The sequence below is a fragment of the Xiphias gladius genome, chromosome 22 (genome assembly GCF_016859285.1).
Source record: "Xiphias gladius isolate SHS-SW01 ecotype Sanya breed wild chromosome 22, ASM1685928v1, whole genome shotgun sequence".
Classification (NCBI taxonomy): Eukaryota; Metazoa; Chordata; class Actinopteri; order Istiophoriformes; family Xiphiidae; genus Xiphias; species Xiphias gladius.
In genome coordinates this window covers 22,532,117-22,549,320 of record NC_053421.1, presented here as the reverse complement: position 1 = coordinate 22,549,320, position 17,204 = coordinate 22,532,117, and the positions used below count along the sequence as shown (strand labels likewise).

The 17,204-nt window shown below is 39.5% G+C and overlaps 1 protein-coding gene across 2 annotated transcripts in view; it reads left to right on the top strand.

Moving 5' to 3' along the window:
- The window catches only part of LOC120784214 (mannosyl-oligosaccharide 1,2-alpha-mannosidase IA), a 184,612-nt gene that overhangs the window by 115,120 nt on the left and 52,288 nt on the right, over positions 1–17,204 (top strand). For both annotated transcript variants that reach the window (XM_040117807.1, XM_040117805.1), the window contains exon 4: positions 8,205–8,285. In XM_040117807.1, the coding sequence (XP_039973741.1) occupies positions 8,205–8,285 (81 nt within the window). The remainder of the gene's footprint in view (positions 1–8,204; positions 8,286–17,204) is intronic.

The window sequence follows — 17,204 nt, the reverse complement described above, 5'->3', positions numbered from 1 at the left end:
GGTACAAGGACAGTAGCAGCTTACAAACAGTGACTTTCAGGTCATTATTTTGGTTTTACTGCCCATTACGTTGCTGTATTGGTTCACTCTCACCATTTGTAGCTGCAGTCGACAGCTGTTTTAAGCAAAGGAGCTCTCATAAACCCACTGTGCACTACCTACACAGCACCAAATAGCAGTTCGACAGAGTTCGCAGCTAGCTGGTGAACGTAGTGGAGCACTTAGCAGCTAAAGAGCCAGATACAGTATTTCCCTCAATGGTTGGTAGAGAGCAAATCAGAGTTAAAGGTAGATTGAATAATCAGAATTTTCCAGTTGGCGAGAAACACGACTCAAAATAATTCCTCATATTGCTTCGTGTCTGGTGATTGTGTGAAGAAGCAACTGTTTGCTAATGTGTGTTTGCCATATAAATTGAATAAGGTGTTAGTGTCAATGTTGTGGTTACTGCGTGTTTGTGCTGCCTCCAAGTGGCCAAATGTCAGTTGCGAGGTTCACACCAGACAACACTTCTAATATACACTAAACTTTTTTTATAGTACATTATGTGTATGTCCTGATACCATAGTATGTGCTAAGAAGACATTATTTTGTCATGTTGATTTCTTTGTGTGGACACTTTGTTACAAATACAATTCATAAATCTCTTATAGCTTCCAGCTTCACAAATTTGAGGACTTGTTGCTTGCTTATGTTTTATATCATTGTAAAGTGAATATTTTTGAGTTTTTCACTCTAAGCCTGACAAAACAATCAGTTTGACAACCTCACTTTGGGTTCCAGGAGATGAGTTTTTCACTACCTTCTGACATTTTGTGGACTACATGATTAATTGACTTCAGGGAAAAAAAATTATAATGCAAATCTCTGACATACTAACTCAAAAACAGGACATTATATTGACTCCACAGTTTCATCAGAAGAACCCCCTCTGTTAAGAAAATTATCTGATTGGATTTTGGGGCTCCTACCTGCATAAATCTGCAAATTAACTGGGAAAAACTGAGTTCCTTGAAGCAACTATAAGTCATTTAGTTTCAGCTCAGTTCAGTTTTACCACGGAAGTCATGTGTAGACAAGAATTTTGAAACAGAAATGTTTATAATTGATGCAGTAATTAACTCCGTCAATGACCTCATCTACATAACTTGTTGTTTAATATATCAGTGTGAATATAGTGGAACATTAGGCAGCCCAAGTGCCTTTTTTTTTTTTTTCCTTGTTGGCAGTTTGAGAGCAAGCAAGACTCCAGTGAAACTGAGTGAAGTGAAGGCTGTGGCTCAGTCAGCAAGGCCAAATACAGTGGGAGGTATATGATGAGAGACAGAGACAGACAGTTAGATACAGAGTCAGGAAGAGGGACGATGGACTGCAGCGGGGTGAGAGTGAGAGCGTAGCAAACTCCCACGAGTCCCGGAGCATTATCATAGAGGACTCGGTGGGGGGGATGCTGCATCCCCCAGGAGAGAGCAGAGACCTGTACACACAGTGCTGCTCTCCTGATTCTGCATCCGTGTGTGTATTTGTGTCTACGGGTAGAAAGAGAGAGAGAGAGAGAGAGAGAGCTTCAAAAGATGAAGACGAGCTCTGAAAATGGACAGATGAAGATTGACAAATATTCTGGGATGCAGAGGATGTGAGTGAAAAAGATGGTGGGCTGATGGGTTGGGTTGCAATTCCGCTATAATTTATCACCTTGGCAGTATTTGATTAATTACTCACCAGGCTGTTAATTTACAATTTAATGGATTAGGTTGGGATGTTTATGATATGGAATACGTTCTCTCTTTTGTGTCTACGTGTCTATACAGTATGGTGATGTTTAGGGAGACATTAGCTGCTGATTAATTGCCGTATTCTACAAGCTAAGTTTTATCAAAGAAATAAATTAAATCATACCTGATGAAATTCAAACCATTAGCCAGTAATGTCCAGAGTGGCATTATCCATGCCATTTAATCAGGGTTTATTGGTCTGAGATGGGAATAGGAAGCATATAGCCCCAATAAACCCTCAATGCATCACAGGAAAGTAACAAGAATGTAGCAGTCAAGCGAAAAAAAAGAAGACGCTGATGTCTTGTGACTGATAACCATTACCGTCGAATATCTGTCGGTTAAAATGCAATTTGAAAAATCAGAAACAGTCACTTTGAATCTCAAATTACCACAATGAATAAAGGCTTCAGAAAAAGAGACACAACTCCCAGATGTTTTGATTGATGCTGAGAAACTAAAAGGCACTTCTCACACAAGCCAACATAAGCTCTTTTTGATTAGTTTTTTTTTTTTTTTAAATTAGTTTTATTATTTATTTTATGTGTAATTTGGTTTTTCACAATGAACAATGCTGCACTGAGTAATGAAATGGGAACCTCAGTGTCTTGGAACATGCTAATATACTGTAATGATGTCTATTGAAAAAAAAAATTCAACTTTATTAGAAAAGTCTCTATTAATAGCAGAAATATCCATAAACAAAATTGTCCTGTGTGTCACCACACTCACCACACTGTAATCTTTTTAAACTCTGATCAAACAATTTAAAACTAAGATTTTATTATCACTCACTCTTTACAACTAGGTTGATGTCACCCACCTAAATATTGAGCTATGTGGGCTCATCATTTGTGAGGTCCCCCTTTTTTTTTTTATTGGCATAAAGTTAAGAGCTCCATTTCCTTCAGAGAAGGCAGCTTAGCATGCTCCAGAGGTTAGCGGTCATTAACGCTAATGTTGGAGACTGCTCTCACAGCTTGGACTCTGATCAAGACCATAATTACTGTACTGTAATAAGAAAAAAAAAAAAAAAAAGAAATAGCAGCCACAGCTTTCTGTCCTGAAAGTAGCTGGGTGGAGATGAGCAGTCTTGGGGAAACTCCTTTCGGCAAGGGGCAGCAGCTTTGAGACTGCAGCATGCTAGACTGAAAGAGATTAGAGGAGCAGGATCTAATTGGTCCCTTTCATGATTTCTCCATGTTAATTAGCGACACGAGGTTCAATCCCAGCCAGCAACTGTGACTCACCAGCTATGGTAGGAGAGGCAATCATCTGCCTAATTTTTATCCCTGGTTCCTTGGGTCACTTTTTTCTGTCATATCAGTCCAATTTTGGCTTTGAAATGTTGGAGCTAGTCGAAACCTGGATCACGGCGCTGCTGAGAGTCATCTGCCCAGTGACAATGATGACTCTTTATTAGCACTAAATCATTACATTAGCATCTGAGCAGGACACACCACTGGGCAGCAGTCTAGTCGGCTCCTTGGCACGCAGCAAGCACAGCGGCCATGCCAATCAGGCTCACGTCCCAGGCAAATCTGGGCTGAGTCCGACGGCAATCTTTGCCATGGCTGTTGAATGCTCGTCAACAGAGTAACCAGCATCAAACACTGTAACATTGTCTGCAACATTGCATAGTGCTGGTGAAGCAGAAAACCTGTAAGGTACGGCAGCAGTGTACCCAGTGAGTCATTACACTAATGAATAAATTCTCTTTTTTGCTGTGGCTCCTCCCGCACAACAATTATTTAGTATACAATAATACATTATGTAGAAAAAATTAAAATACAAATTTTTCTTCTAGCAGCAGTTGGATTTATTAGTATTTTACCTTTTGAAGTTATGTTAAAATCACATTTCTGCCATTAAAAAAAATCCTGTGTTTGGTGTGGTCCGAACGGCCCCGGAGTCTGCTTAGAAGCGGATGGAGGTCCGCATATTTTACGTGGTCTTGGCCCGGTTATTTAGTCTGCACCAGGGTTTGATTGACTGCGTTCACATCACCCAAACTAACCAGGCAAACTAACCAGGGCTTAATTAATCTAACCAAACAGCTTAGGTGTGAAAGTACCCATAAGCTGTACGAGGCAGAGATATTCAGTCAAATCCTTTACTTGAGTATTCATAGATCTCAACTTGTTTTTCCTGGGCATTGCAAACGCTGCATGTCTAACACGCTTGTGCCAGCAAGATTTTGTTATTATTTTAAAGCTGCAACCCTGCAGTGCAGATTCGTTGTTGCTGTTCAGTAATTGTGCGGCAGGCTGAGAAATGAAAGTATTGGGAGAATCTGGAGGCAGAGTTTCATCTTGGTGGCAGTGATGGTGAGAGCTACTGTGTATACTCTGAAGCTCTCGTGCTGTCTCCTAATTAGGTCCTCAGCTTGAGCATTGCGAGGACAGACAAAGAAAAGTAAAAAAACAGGTGTTACAAACTTTACCTGCTTTCTTTGTCATGATTGCAGGAGAGCAGTTATGCTTGCTGCACCGTGCATAAATGTGCCTTGAGGAGCTGCAGCACAGTTAAACTGAACTCATTTAATGTCTTAGTGTGGGTGGACTGCTTTCACAATTGCTTTCTTCGGGGGGGATAAATGCGGTTTTGGGAATCCCTTATGATTGTCTTATGACTGATGAATCATTTAGTTGCAAGAAAATTAAACATAAAACCTATATAAATAAAAGCTTAAAACTGTATAAAATTGAACAGTTAAAACTGAGATACCACCACCAGTCACATTTAGACTTCAGAAGGGGAAATGTCCAAGCACTTGAACCATGGATAAAACTGAATGATTTATGTTGACATTTCCCATAATTGTCTTTGATCTGCTCTACATTGAATTTCCCCCACCCCCCCCATCATGTATAACAATTGAGCTTTCAGTCGGATGAGAGTATCTGTTTTACGATTAGAACTTAATTAATCTCTGACACTGAAATGAAATCATTAATGTTAGTTTTTCCTCTTTTTGTCATAACTTTACTAGAATTAGGAAAAGAAAATGGGGTATTATGCTATTCCCTTCATCCACATCAGATATTTTTGTCCAATTAATAGCCCTGTGCACAGTGCACAGCCCTGACATCTTTACAGTTTTATTATTGTGGTGTTTTGATCAGAAACTAAACTTGGATAATGAATAAAATCACAACAATTTACTGCTGATTTGGAAAAATTAAAATGTTAAGCTGGACAGAGCCATTAAGATCTAACCAGTTCTGCAGTGAGCCTTAGAGTCAAATTCAATCTGCTGTGCTGTTATTCAACTGCACCTACTGTACGGCTAAAATAAACGCAGAATTTGTATTAATTCATATGAAAACGGGCTGTCAGAGGACTTTGACATGCTTTTTAATCTTTTTTGGTATCTTACTTATGACATGATGATTTAATAGTGCTGTGTCATTGTGAGTTTTATTGTTTAGCGTGCGTTTTCAGAACCTCAGGGTTATATATATATTGTTTGTTTGTTTGTTTTATTAGTGGAGGTGCAAATCTGAAGGGTTGCCCCTGTTTCAGTGCAAATACTGAAACAGTGTGTTAGTTGTTCCTGAGAAGAGGGCTACATCAGAATCAAATAAAAAAAATCAACCAAGCCCCTTTTTATTAGAAATGGTGCCTGCGGGCTTGTTCTTTATCTATATGCAGTTTTCTGGATCTCAAAATCAGTATGAATGAAAGTTTTATACAAAGCCTAGTGAGTGATTTTGTTGGGCCTGTGTTGGAAAGTAAAATGCTGATTACCAAAACCTTTGTCAGCATTACTTGTCCTCCCTCAGCGTACCTTCTGCCTGTCTTGCTGAGTGCCACAACGATCGCTGGTGATAAATAAACACTCCATTCGTAATCACTGCCATCGTAGTACCATTACTGAATTGGCCACTCATTTCAGGGTTGGCAAGACAGCTCAGCTCGGCCGCCGTGCCAGAGGTGTTGGTCGTTTGTCTCATGAAATGTCACCAGTGTGCTGACTTCAGGAATGGAGCCAGCACCTTGGTTATACAACACCCTTGCTCTTACTACCTGATTCACAGAATTACAAAACACATGTGAAGGGCACTGTATGTTATGGGAATAGTTTGAAAGACTTATGTTAAGGGAATAGTTTGAAAGGTTGCCAAAAGTTGCATGTGAAGATTGATACCACACCCGTGGCTGTACAGCAAATACTGTATGAAGCCTAAGCCAGGAGTTGGTTAGTTTAGGGTCTGTCCAAAGATAACAGAATCTAAATCTAAATCTAAATCTCAACACATTTTATCTTATGTGTTTAATCCAAACACTGAAGTGTAAAAAAGACGGTCTTTATGCTAAGCTAAGATAACCAACCTCTGGCTGTAGCTTCGTATTTACCACACAGACATGAGAGTGATATCAATCTACCTATCTATCTCTTTGTAAGAAAGTGAACGAGTTAATTTCCCATAATGTAAAAACAAATCCCTATAAAGAACACAATTTGTCAAATATTGGTTTTTTGCCAAGCTGCTGAGATGTGAAGAAATTTTGCTGGCAGCATTTAAAATATAATATGTAGATTAAGAGACAAATACATTTGAAGATTATTGATGGCAATTATTGATTTACATTAAGTGTAATGATATAAATGAGGGTTAAGTATATAAATATTTTAAAACAAAGATATATATGGAGATAAATGATACCACTGAACAGATGCCAATGACTTCTCATCTCTATGCTGTTCCTTAGAGTGGAGATAATTACTCTCTCTAGAACCCAATTACAATTTCCTTATCATCCACACTTGAGGTAGCAATTTCCTTCTCAATGGGTCTCCAAGTCAATCAGTACCAATCTGGTTCAACCTTCAGCTAGCATAAGAGGCAGTAATTATGGTGACATATCAACACACATGCAATGCTACCTCTTATTTCATATTTCCTTTAGAAAAAGAAATACACCAAATACATATAATGTTGGCAAACAGAAACAGCACAGTTCCTTCCCCCCTAAGGTTTCATATTTGCAGTATGAGAATATTTGATTTTTCTTCAGAATTTCAGGTATACAGCTGTGTGGTGCTTTTTGCCCTAAGACTAGGTGTTTATTTGTTTCTGCAGCAGTGGCTACGAGTTTAGACCATTTCTGTTGAAAAATGTTTTTATAAAAACATGCCCTAGTTTAAAAAGAGGGGGTTGTTTGATTTTTTAAAAAAAGTTGTTTTTTGTTCTTTTTGTTTCTTTACAGAAGACATGATACACTGTACACGCAATGTCTAGGCAGGTTTCTAATAAAGGCTCGGTAAAAATCTAAGAGAAGTTTAAATTACTTGTACTCTGTTAGCTCACATGGAAAATTCAGCATAATGTACATTTCCACAGTCATATCAAGTCATGTTGTGTTTCCATTCACAATTTGCACTGAGATAAACAGTTGGTGACGCTAATTGTCTAGTTGGGTGCCATCTCTTCTACTTGCAGTTTCTTTTGAACACTGTTGAGCTACCATTAGTAAAACTCAGCATTTTCTGGTTTTCTCAACAGTTTAAGTAAATAAAGTTCCAAGCCACCAGGCACTATTTGAGAATTTACAGTATTAGTTATGTTTCACAATAATTTTTCAAATAATTGCTCTGTATTAATAATCCAGGATTGTACTGCAATCAGTCAAAAAAAAAAGAAAAATCTTGGATCTATCTGATACAGAACAGTATCCAAAGTAAAACTATAAATGACAAAAGAAGAGGAGCAACAGATCAAAACCAACTTGCAGTCATTTATTGGTTTGTTATCATCTTTGTATCATACTGTCAGACTCATGGATACAACACAATTTCCTAGAGAGGAATAATAAGGTTAATCAATCAGTAGGAGTTTTGTAGTTCTGTCTCATCATCTCCTACCAACCACATTTCCTTTTGTCATAGGAATTCACTGGAAAACTGCCTATTTTGTACCAGTACCAACACACAGTACATGGCAAAGACTGTAGAATATGAGAACTTTGTAATTGTAGGAATTTGTCAAGTAAAAATGGACTGGTAATAAAATGAAACTTCAATCTTAATACTAGGCTAAACCAGAATGGCATCTGGATACTTTACGTCAGCTGTTGCAGCTATAAAATCTATAAAACATGGATTTCAAATTGGCACACCTGAATGTGATCAATTTTGTTCACATACCCGTGTTTTGCAGAGACTTAACAGCTTGACTTGAAATATTTATCTACACATCTGGGCTGTGGGATACCCATGGGGAATCAAAGGACAATTAATCTACCAGCTAATCTCCCTGTTATTGAATAATTTCCACTCAAAAAATAGTAAGAAAAACAATTTATGATGACTGCAGTGTATTCATGTTGTCCATAAACCTCACTGTGCTGCTTTACCGCTGACTGAGAACGTGGCCGAATATGACATTTGAAAATCTGATCTCTTTTTCTCTCTTGGTTCAACAGAACGGCGAGGCATCACTCTTTGAGGTGAACATCCGTTACGTCGGCGGGTTGCTGTCAGCATATTACCTGACAGGAGAGGAGGTAAGATTAATAGATGTCTGTCTTCTCTGGTGAGATCTGCTGCTTCCTTTATTCCTATCCAGCCCGGCAGTTTGAATGAGGACTAGGCTGCTTCTGAGTTTTACTGCATTTGTGTGCGTATGTGTGTGTGTGTGTGTGTGTGTGTGTGTGTGTGTGTGTGTGTGTGTGTGTGTGTCTGTTGTGTGTGTTGTGTTACCACAGTGTCCACATAAAATAATGTCACACCACGTAAGCATTTTCAGATTGTTTTTTTTTTTTTGTTTAACCAAAACAATATTGCCTGTCTAGACATTATACATGAAGCTCATTGTTTTGGATTTTTAAAAGCAGCAGGTAATTTCAAACATATTTCCCTCTGTTCTTTATGTCTGCATACATCCCAAAGTTGTTTTGTTCTCTGTACATAATAGTAAGTGGGGCTCTGTTGTGACAGCCAAATCAGTTGTCCCATAAATAGTAAAAACACAAATCGATGAATTACAGAGTTTTATGCTCCATTAATTTGTGGGTTTGCTTGTTCATTGTCTTACTGGGAGTTTGCTACAGGGTTGAAACCAGCTTGGTCTTGCTGCATTCAGCCGACAGACTGGTCGGGGATGTGTTAGCTTGTCACAGAGGCTGGACGTGGCGAGACGGTTAGCTATTACCGAAAGAGGAGAGACTCATCTCCTGGTAATTCCTAAGGATGTCTTATTTACATGCCGTGGGTTTTCTCAGCTAGGTCGCTGACACTAGCCACTGGCACGCCTACGTCCAGAAATTAGCCGGTTTAGTTCAGAGCTTTCAGCTACACTTCGTGGACGGGACCTTTTCAGTTCCCTGTGCAGTCACCGGAGCTAACATTAAGCTAGCTGTTGATGGTCGGTAAATACTTCCTAAATGTGGGCTGGCTGCTTGCCAAACCATAATGTCTCATTTTCTGGTTCTACTGATGTGATGTGTGTATGTTGAGGCTTTGAAGTTGTTTAAAGGCACTTTTGATGGAGCTGTGCTGAGCAATTGAGGCAATGTAATGAGTAATTTAACTCATTACTTTTGCTGTTCTGTAATTAGTAAATCATTGCTACTGCTTTTTCTTAATCCGTAGACAGTAATTGACCTTTTTCAAGTAACTTGCCCAAAACTGAATATAAGTAGTTTCAGACAGTGTAGGATGGATTTAATAATATTATCACATTAACAGTGCCATAATACATATATAATAATATATAAATGTGGGCTATTGGCGCCTTCGTGCATGTGCTATTCTGTAAAAATGAAAACTAAAAATTCTTAAAATAATCGGTTCTAAGTTTACATTAGTTTAATTGCATTTGCAGTATGTTGCAGTATTTAAGTGTTGCTTAAAGGTTAAAGAAAAAAGCTGACAACTGTAAATGATATGGTTAATTTGTGAGGCAAAGTGAATTAGAATTATTTTCTCTGCTTGAAGAACCCCTACAGTTGTGTCCTTGAAGAAGCCACAGTCGCTCCAAGTGTTAAGGCCTGTGGTTACAATGGACAGCATCCAGGTGTGAAGCTGTGAAACTTTATGAGTGTGAAGCACAGCCTTTTCAGAAGTAAGAAGGCTCTGTAAACCTTGGCTGGATAAATAAAGTTTTAAAAAGCGTCTGTGACAACCACACAGTGCCAATGGTTCAGTTCATTATAAGTGTATTGTGAAGTCTCTGGAGGTCAACATGTCACCATAATGAGCATCTGCCTGTAGCAGCCTCCTTGAGCATGCACACAACATACTCAGTAGTTGTCCTGTTTTGAAAGCCACTCAGTGGAGGAGGCTGGAGCCTGTGTAGAAGCAGAATTAATGGAGAGAGGATCAACTGACATATGAACACTCAAATCGACATTGGACATTGATTTGCAGGCCGAGCGAGTTGAGGGAGGGGTAGCATAAAAATTGTCCACCACCGCTGGATGAGTGAAATATGAGTACATTGCTGGAGCATATTACATAGTTGCCTCCATTATTCCACATTTTCGTGCCACTGATGCCATGCAGAAAATGTTCTCCTATTTAATTCACTGGCCCATGGAAATTTCTATATATGGCATCGATAATGACATTATCTGAGTGTGTGGATGTGAATGTGCAAAGAAAAGATAGAGTGTAATATCCATGAAGTTTGCTCTTATCTTGCCATCTCACACAAGGACATTAGCACCAACTAGTCTGGGTGAAGTAAATCTGTAAAAAGACCCTTTACTGCTACATTTTACATTTTTAATCTTACTCTTTTTGACTTCAGTCTGTGTGATTAGTGCCAACGTCCATCTCTGTTGCCCTCTAAGTTTTGTTCAGATGACTGCAGCCCCTATCTACACATTCTTTTCCTTGCGTTAGGACTTTCTTACCATTTATAGTACACCATCATTCTCCCGAGATGGAGCGCGCCTTCTCAGTTTCCTGACGGAGGTATCAATACCCTTTACACTGGTGCAGTTATCCATCACATGGCTCACTCCTGTGCTTTCTGCGAAGGGTCCCTGAATGTGAGATTTATAGCTACCTGATCCCCCTCCCCTTGATTCCCCCATTAGGGTCTGTTGCTGGGAGTCTGCTGTTCCATCCGAATGATAAAACCGACAGTGTGAAGGTCTGTCACTGCCGCAGAGACTTAAATTATCCGAGATACAGTATGAGAGACTATTATGAGATTGTAGATCCACATTGACCAGAAGAAATTGGGCAGCTGGTGCTGCCGTAAATGATTGCTGGGCAGTGGGTGATGATTAGGGTTCCTTGTGGGATGCAGTTTGCAGTAGAGGTGCTTTGAGCAGAGCTGGAACAGCACCTGACTATTAATAACCTTCCGTTGTTTTGAGCGTACGTGTGATCTGTTTATATGTGTGCTTTCTTGGGGCCCCAGAAGGATAATGGTTAGTCTTTAAGGAAGCAGTTCCCAGATTAAACAGTTCCTTCAAATGGGTCTGGTCACTGCCACTGCTGCCTCTTTTGCTGTTCCTTTTGCTGCTCTTTCATCATTTACCATCACACACACCTAGCCCGGCCCAATGACTCTGAGAGAAGTGCCTGTTACTCTAGGCTTTAGATGTCTGTGTTATGCTGTGGTGTACCTACCTATATGGCCATTCGTCTGTTATTTAAGGTCGCAACAGTTACTGTCATTACCGATATACGTTTTTTGGTTGTTTTAGGATTAATTGTTCAGAAAATGGTGAAAAATGCCCATCAAATTTTCCCAGACCCCAAAGTGATTTGGCACCTATAGCTAGTTTCAGTTGAACATTCTGATGCTACTAGCAACCAACACTGGCAGTTTAACTGACATTGTTACATCTACCATTTTGTCAGATCCGTGACCAAGCAAAAATACACAGGCATCATTTCACTACTCCCCAAAATTGCCCTTGTTAGGAGCATTATCTGCTCTTTTCATTGTGGCTTATTTTGATTTGTCAATTTAGTTTTTCTGATATCAAATTAATGCTAACCAAGGTAGCCCTTATACTAGCATTCTGAGCCCAAATATGTTGTTATACAAGATTCTAAGCAACTATCAGTTTACTGTAAGGCTAACTGCTCTCTTTACTTTCCCTCTTGTGGACTCTGTATGTCTACTAGATTAATTAAGGTGTTGCACTTGCTATGGGAGACTTAACAGCTCGGATGTACTTTTGTGAATGCAGTTTCATTGTCACGGTACTCATTTCTTTTTACAATAAATTTGATGTAAGTACCTAGTTACACCAGAAAGCGGGACAGTGAAATGCATTTATACATCTTCAGGAAATATGTGGTCCTAGAAAACATGACTATACGCATTTGGGGTATTTGTATAGCTGGGAAGCAAGCTGCTAACACACCAGCCAGCCAGGAACATGCTAGTCAGACACATTACCTATCCGAACTACTTTATTTTTTCTCTGTACTGTATCATTTACACCCTCCTGCCGTTTAGTATTGGGCACTGTAAGTCATTTAATTTAAGAGTTATTATTGAAGGGAAAAAAAAGCTCTTAGTTAACGAGCTTACTAAGACAGTTAGGTCAGTTGCTAACATGACAGTAAGTTCACAGTTTATTCAAAATATGTATTTGTACCATTGGCTCCTATCTCATAACTGTCCGCAAACATGTCTGCTTTTTGAGGAGCAGTTTATACATCATGAATGAATTCAGTCAGCCTTGTGTGAAAATTGCCCGTGGGCTGAGCTGAAGCAGCAGGGACAGAGGGAGGCAGCAGCCGACAGAGGAGAAGAAAGCCATGTGTTCATATGCTCATCAGCAAGAGGAAAGACGAGATGAAGAGAGAGGGAGAGGGGATCAGGAGAGGTGGGGAAGAGAGAAGAAGTGTTTTCTTTTCAAATGTCGATCGGCGAACGGGACTGCATGAGAGGGTGATACAGAGATGCAGAGGGAGTGGAGGGGAGAGGGGAGGAATAAAGACAGACTTAGAGAGTATAAAAGATGGAAAGAAAAGGAAGTTGTCAAGAGCAGTATATCTATGGGCAGACAAGGCCTGGAGTGCCCCTCAACTAATTTATCCTCTTTAATGATATGTTGTTATTCAGTCATTGTGTGTGTGTGTGTGTGTGTGTGTGTGTGTGTGTGTGTGTGTGTGTGTGTGTGTGTGTGTGTGTGTGTGTGTGTGTGTGTGTGTGTGTGTGTGTGTGTATATAAGCGTGTGTATGTATGTATGTATGTATGTATGTTACATTTAAACTTAAAGATAACAGTAATAAATTCTGTCGCTGGCTGCATTTAACAACTTGGCTTCATAATTGTCCTATAACAGGGAATCCTCCTAACTACAAAATAAGCTTGGCTGTGAAGATGCAACTCAACTGGAAGAAAGTTTGAGTGGGAACCAGTTGCACTTAATCACAAAGTTATTTAGCATGGATGTAACAGTTTTTTTGCACAGGTTGGATTTTTGTAGAACATCCAACAATATTGTTGCACCAGCAATGGCTGCACTTACATTAGAGAGACCACCATTGTGTCATTGTATGTGCTAATGGGTGAATGTGAGGCAAAACTGTACAGAGCCTTTGCATGATAAATGCAGTCCTTTTAATAAGAGTGCAAGGTAAGACTGAAAATACCAAGTTAGAAAATATAAAAATTGTCTGAATTCATAGCAAACTTTGTCAAAAGATGGTGACAGAGTTCCCAGGTACAGACTGCTGGTTGTTTTGCCAGTGACAATCAGTAGGCCAGGGTCCATTTTGAATACAGTTTTCTCTGTATCTCATGGAGAGTTCAACTGCAGTTAGAAAAGTAGAATCCCACAGCAGACTAGGTGCTTATAGAAAGCTGTTAGTCTGTAGTCTGAAAGTCCAGTCTAAAATAAAAAATAATCATTATTTCTAATATGCTGATAGTAAGCATGCATTTAGATTGTTATCCAAGCTAGGTAAATGACCATTGCAAATTAAGTGGAAATAGAGGCATATATTCCTAAAAATTCCAGTTTTTCTGGGGGATGGCCCCTGGATTCCCCAGGAAATTGGCCCTCTCCCATGTGTGATGGACTATTTCTGCCCATGAAAGATACACAGAAGCGGAGAAAAAGAAAGACAGTGTGGTGGGGAGGAGAGTGAAGGGAAGAGGGTCAAGGGACAAATAGGCAAAGGGAAAGCAAGGCAAGACAAAGGAAGGAGAAGAAAGAGAAATAGAAAGCTAAAGAGAGAGGTTGATAGTCACAGGGTGAAAGAATGAAAAGAGAAAAGAATAGGACATAAAGAGTCAGAGAGAGAGGGTTCATATTTTTGTGCTGTAGGCAGGTAAGGATTAGGAGTCAGATATTACAATCATTGGGAGCAGCCACATTATGAACCTCATTTTTTCCTGCAAAATCCTGTCAAGCAAACAAATAAAGGTCAAAGCTCTTGTTCTAAAAATAAACTTTCTGCAAGGCTAGGCACAGCTACTGATATCAAGACATATGTTTTCTGAGAATTGAAATGCTGCTGTGTTTCTCCTTGGAAGGAAATAAACACTTTTCTTATCTTGTTACCTGGTTATTTCTATTCCTGGGTCTATTCTGGAATATCACACTATCACATTCATGCCTATAGCCAGTGGTCTTCAATTCACCTCTTTTTACATGTATCTGGGATGAGGGATGAACTGTTTTGTGAATGTTAGGAAAAAATGGCGGTGCCACGGCTCTAACCTTTTCTACTCTAGAGCACTACAGCTGAACACTAAGACACAATAACACTCTAGGCTCCATTTTTTTCTCTACTTCAGTTCATAAACTTTAATATTTGTTTATGGCCTATAGGTCTCTTTGTAAAATCTGGGGTCATCATAGAAAAAACATAATTTTAGATGTTTCTTTGTGACAGAATGTAGTGTTTGAAGGGTGTACTTTTTCAGTCCATGTTGTTCTTCTAATTTGGGTGACCTACTTCTGTCTGCAAAAAATGGCTTTATTTTGGGTCATAACACGGGAGAGCACTCACACACAGACAATAAATAATAAATATCGCACACAAAAATGCCGTAAATTGTACACTTCTCTCAGAGATGACAGATTCTTTATTTTTCTCTATTTGGATGTGTCTCTCCATGTCACAGCATCATTTAATCACACTATTAAGTGCCGAGGGAAAGTCAGTTGTCATGTTAGTTTGCAGTGTGTGCTGCATGCATTAATGGGGAAAAAAAGTTTGCTCTTAGACTGAATGATCTGACCTTTACTTGTCTGCTTGAGAAGATCATGCAGAGCAAATTGACATTCATAACACAGCTAAAGTCAACCAGTATGTCTTAAGACTCAATTACATCCTGATACGCAGGAAGAATATGAAAATGATCCATCTCTGTACACGTGCCTGCACGTCTGTTGTCTCTTTCTCTTTACGTCTGTCATTCTTGCAGTGCCTCCAGAAAATTTCCAACTCCCCTGATATTTTCTGCAGTGATGCAGCTGAATTCAAAATGGGTTTTACTTAGATGTTTTTTATTTTTTATAATTCATATGGTTTATATTATGATAAACGGAGCATTTTTTTTTTAACATTTCTGAAAATGTTATTAAATTTATGGACTGAAATTTTAAATAAATATTCAACCCTCCAGTTGTATTTTCATTATAAGTACATGGTGGGGCCTGCTGTGAACTGTTGAAGCAGCATTTTTATTTGGTACACCCAGGTTGTACTAATTTGCAACAACAAATACATTTTGAAAGGCCTAAAAAGTAAAATGGCCTGAATTACATTCATTAAAGTAACTGACAAGCCACAAAAGTGTTGACACTGACCATATCAGTCAATTTTTCGCCGACAATGCATTTGATTTGTTTCCTTACAATATCGACACAAAGCATAAACTTTTTATGGATATGATTAGGCATTCACAGCACTTGGTTAAGGTTGGGGACAGATTGTGGTCTTGGTTAAATACAGAAAAAGTCCACAGGGACTTGAAGCACAAAGACACAACATGGTAAACTGCTGTTTAATCCAGGCAGCAGTCACATTTTCCATCACAACATTTTTGGGGAAACAATTTGGTTTTGTACAGTGCATATTTTATGGGAGACTTTTCTTCAGTGGATGGTAAAGACTGACAGATGGATGCCGTCTTGTCCCTGACATCTGTGCTTGGTCGTGTTTGAGTCTTCACTTGAAGTCAATGAACTGTTTTCTTACATTAAACGTTTCACTTCATTTAAATGTCTCCTTTGAGACAATTTAATTTGTGGTCCCAACGGTAATTCTGCACCTCCCACTCTGGGACATTAGAGTGCTGTGACACAAAGGGCTCTGCTTTTAAAGGAACAAAAAATAGGTAATTTGCTTAGTTATGACTGATTCCAGGCCCCACCACACCTTCTGTTAATGTTTCCTCCTAATTTGACCTCGTTTCCGACTGTGCTGCAGTTGCACCATTCGCCCCTGGCCACAACATTACCCAAATGTCAGCTGTCAGGCCATATGCACCTGCACCATGCAGCACTGAGTGTGTGCTTTGAACTATGTGGCACTGATTCACAAACATAATGTGATCTGAATTAATTTTTTGCAGAATCTGTTTTTTTTATGAGTCTGGTAGAACTGTATTTTAGGAGTTTTGCTCATCACTCCTTGCAGATTGTGCAGCTTGCCCAAAGGCTACACTCCATGCATTGTTTGGTGTGAGAATATGTAACTTTACTCCCCGCGTCAATTTATTTCTCTGATTCCTTGCGTCACATCCTCAATAGCGTTTCGGTTTTGGCATGCTCTGGTATCTCGGGGACTTAATCTTTAAAAACATTGTTCAAAATCATTAAAACAGCGTTTTTTTCTTAATCTCTGTCCCAGATATCAAGTTCAGTATCCACGTTGCGCAGGTCTGATTGTGGATAACTGTCCCTTTGTTTGAGCGTAAGCAGCCAATGACGGCCCTTTGGGTATGATACTTTCTTTTCTCTCCAAACACCCACTGCAGCCGCTGGCAATAGAGAAATTATATCATCCTCCCTGCTGTGGCCGGGAATCCTAGTGGAAAGGGCTAGGCTGTAGTGGAGATAAAATTATGCCAGGTGATTTTCTTTTTTTTTTTTTTTTCCACAGTGCAGTTACTGTATATGGGCAGCCAATTGAATAAATCAGAGCCTCAGCAGACCGGCGAGCAATGATATTCATCAGAGTGTGCATGGAGAGGATCACTTTTCAGCCATCCTGTAGGGAGAGACCGGGATATACTCTCCTGCCAGCTGAAGGGTACGGTGCCTCTTCTGACACCCCATCCCCCATCACGCTGACTGCCTCTTACATAACCCGTGCTGAGAGGCAGAGAAAAATGGGGAAATTAAGTCTGGTCGAAAATGGGAGATATATGGGTAGCCAGTGCAGGTGGGGGAAATTGAAGATGGAGATGATTTATTGTGCAGATGATGCTGAGTATGTCTGTGTTATGCGGAAGAAGACTAGTGCTTCCTGTGATGTAAGAGAATGTATA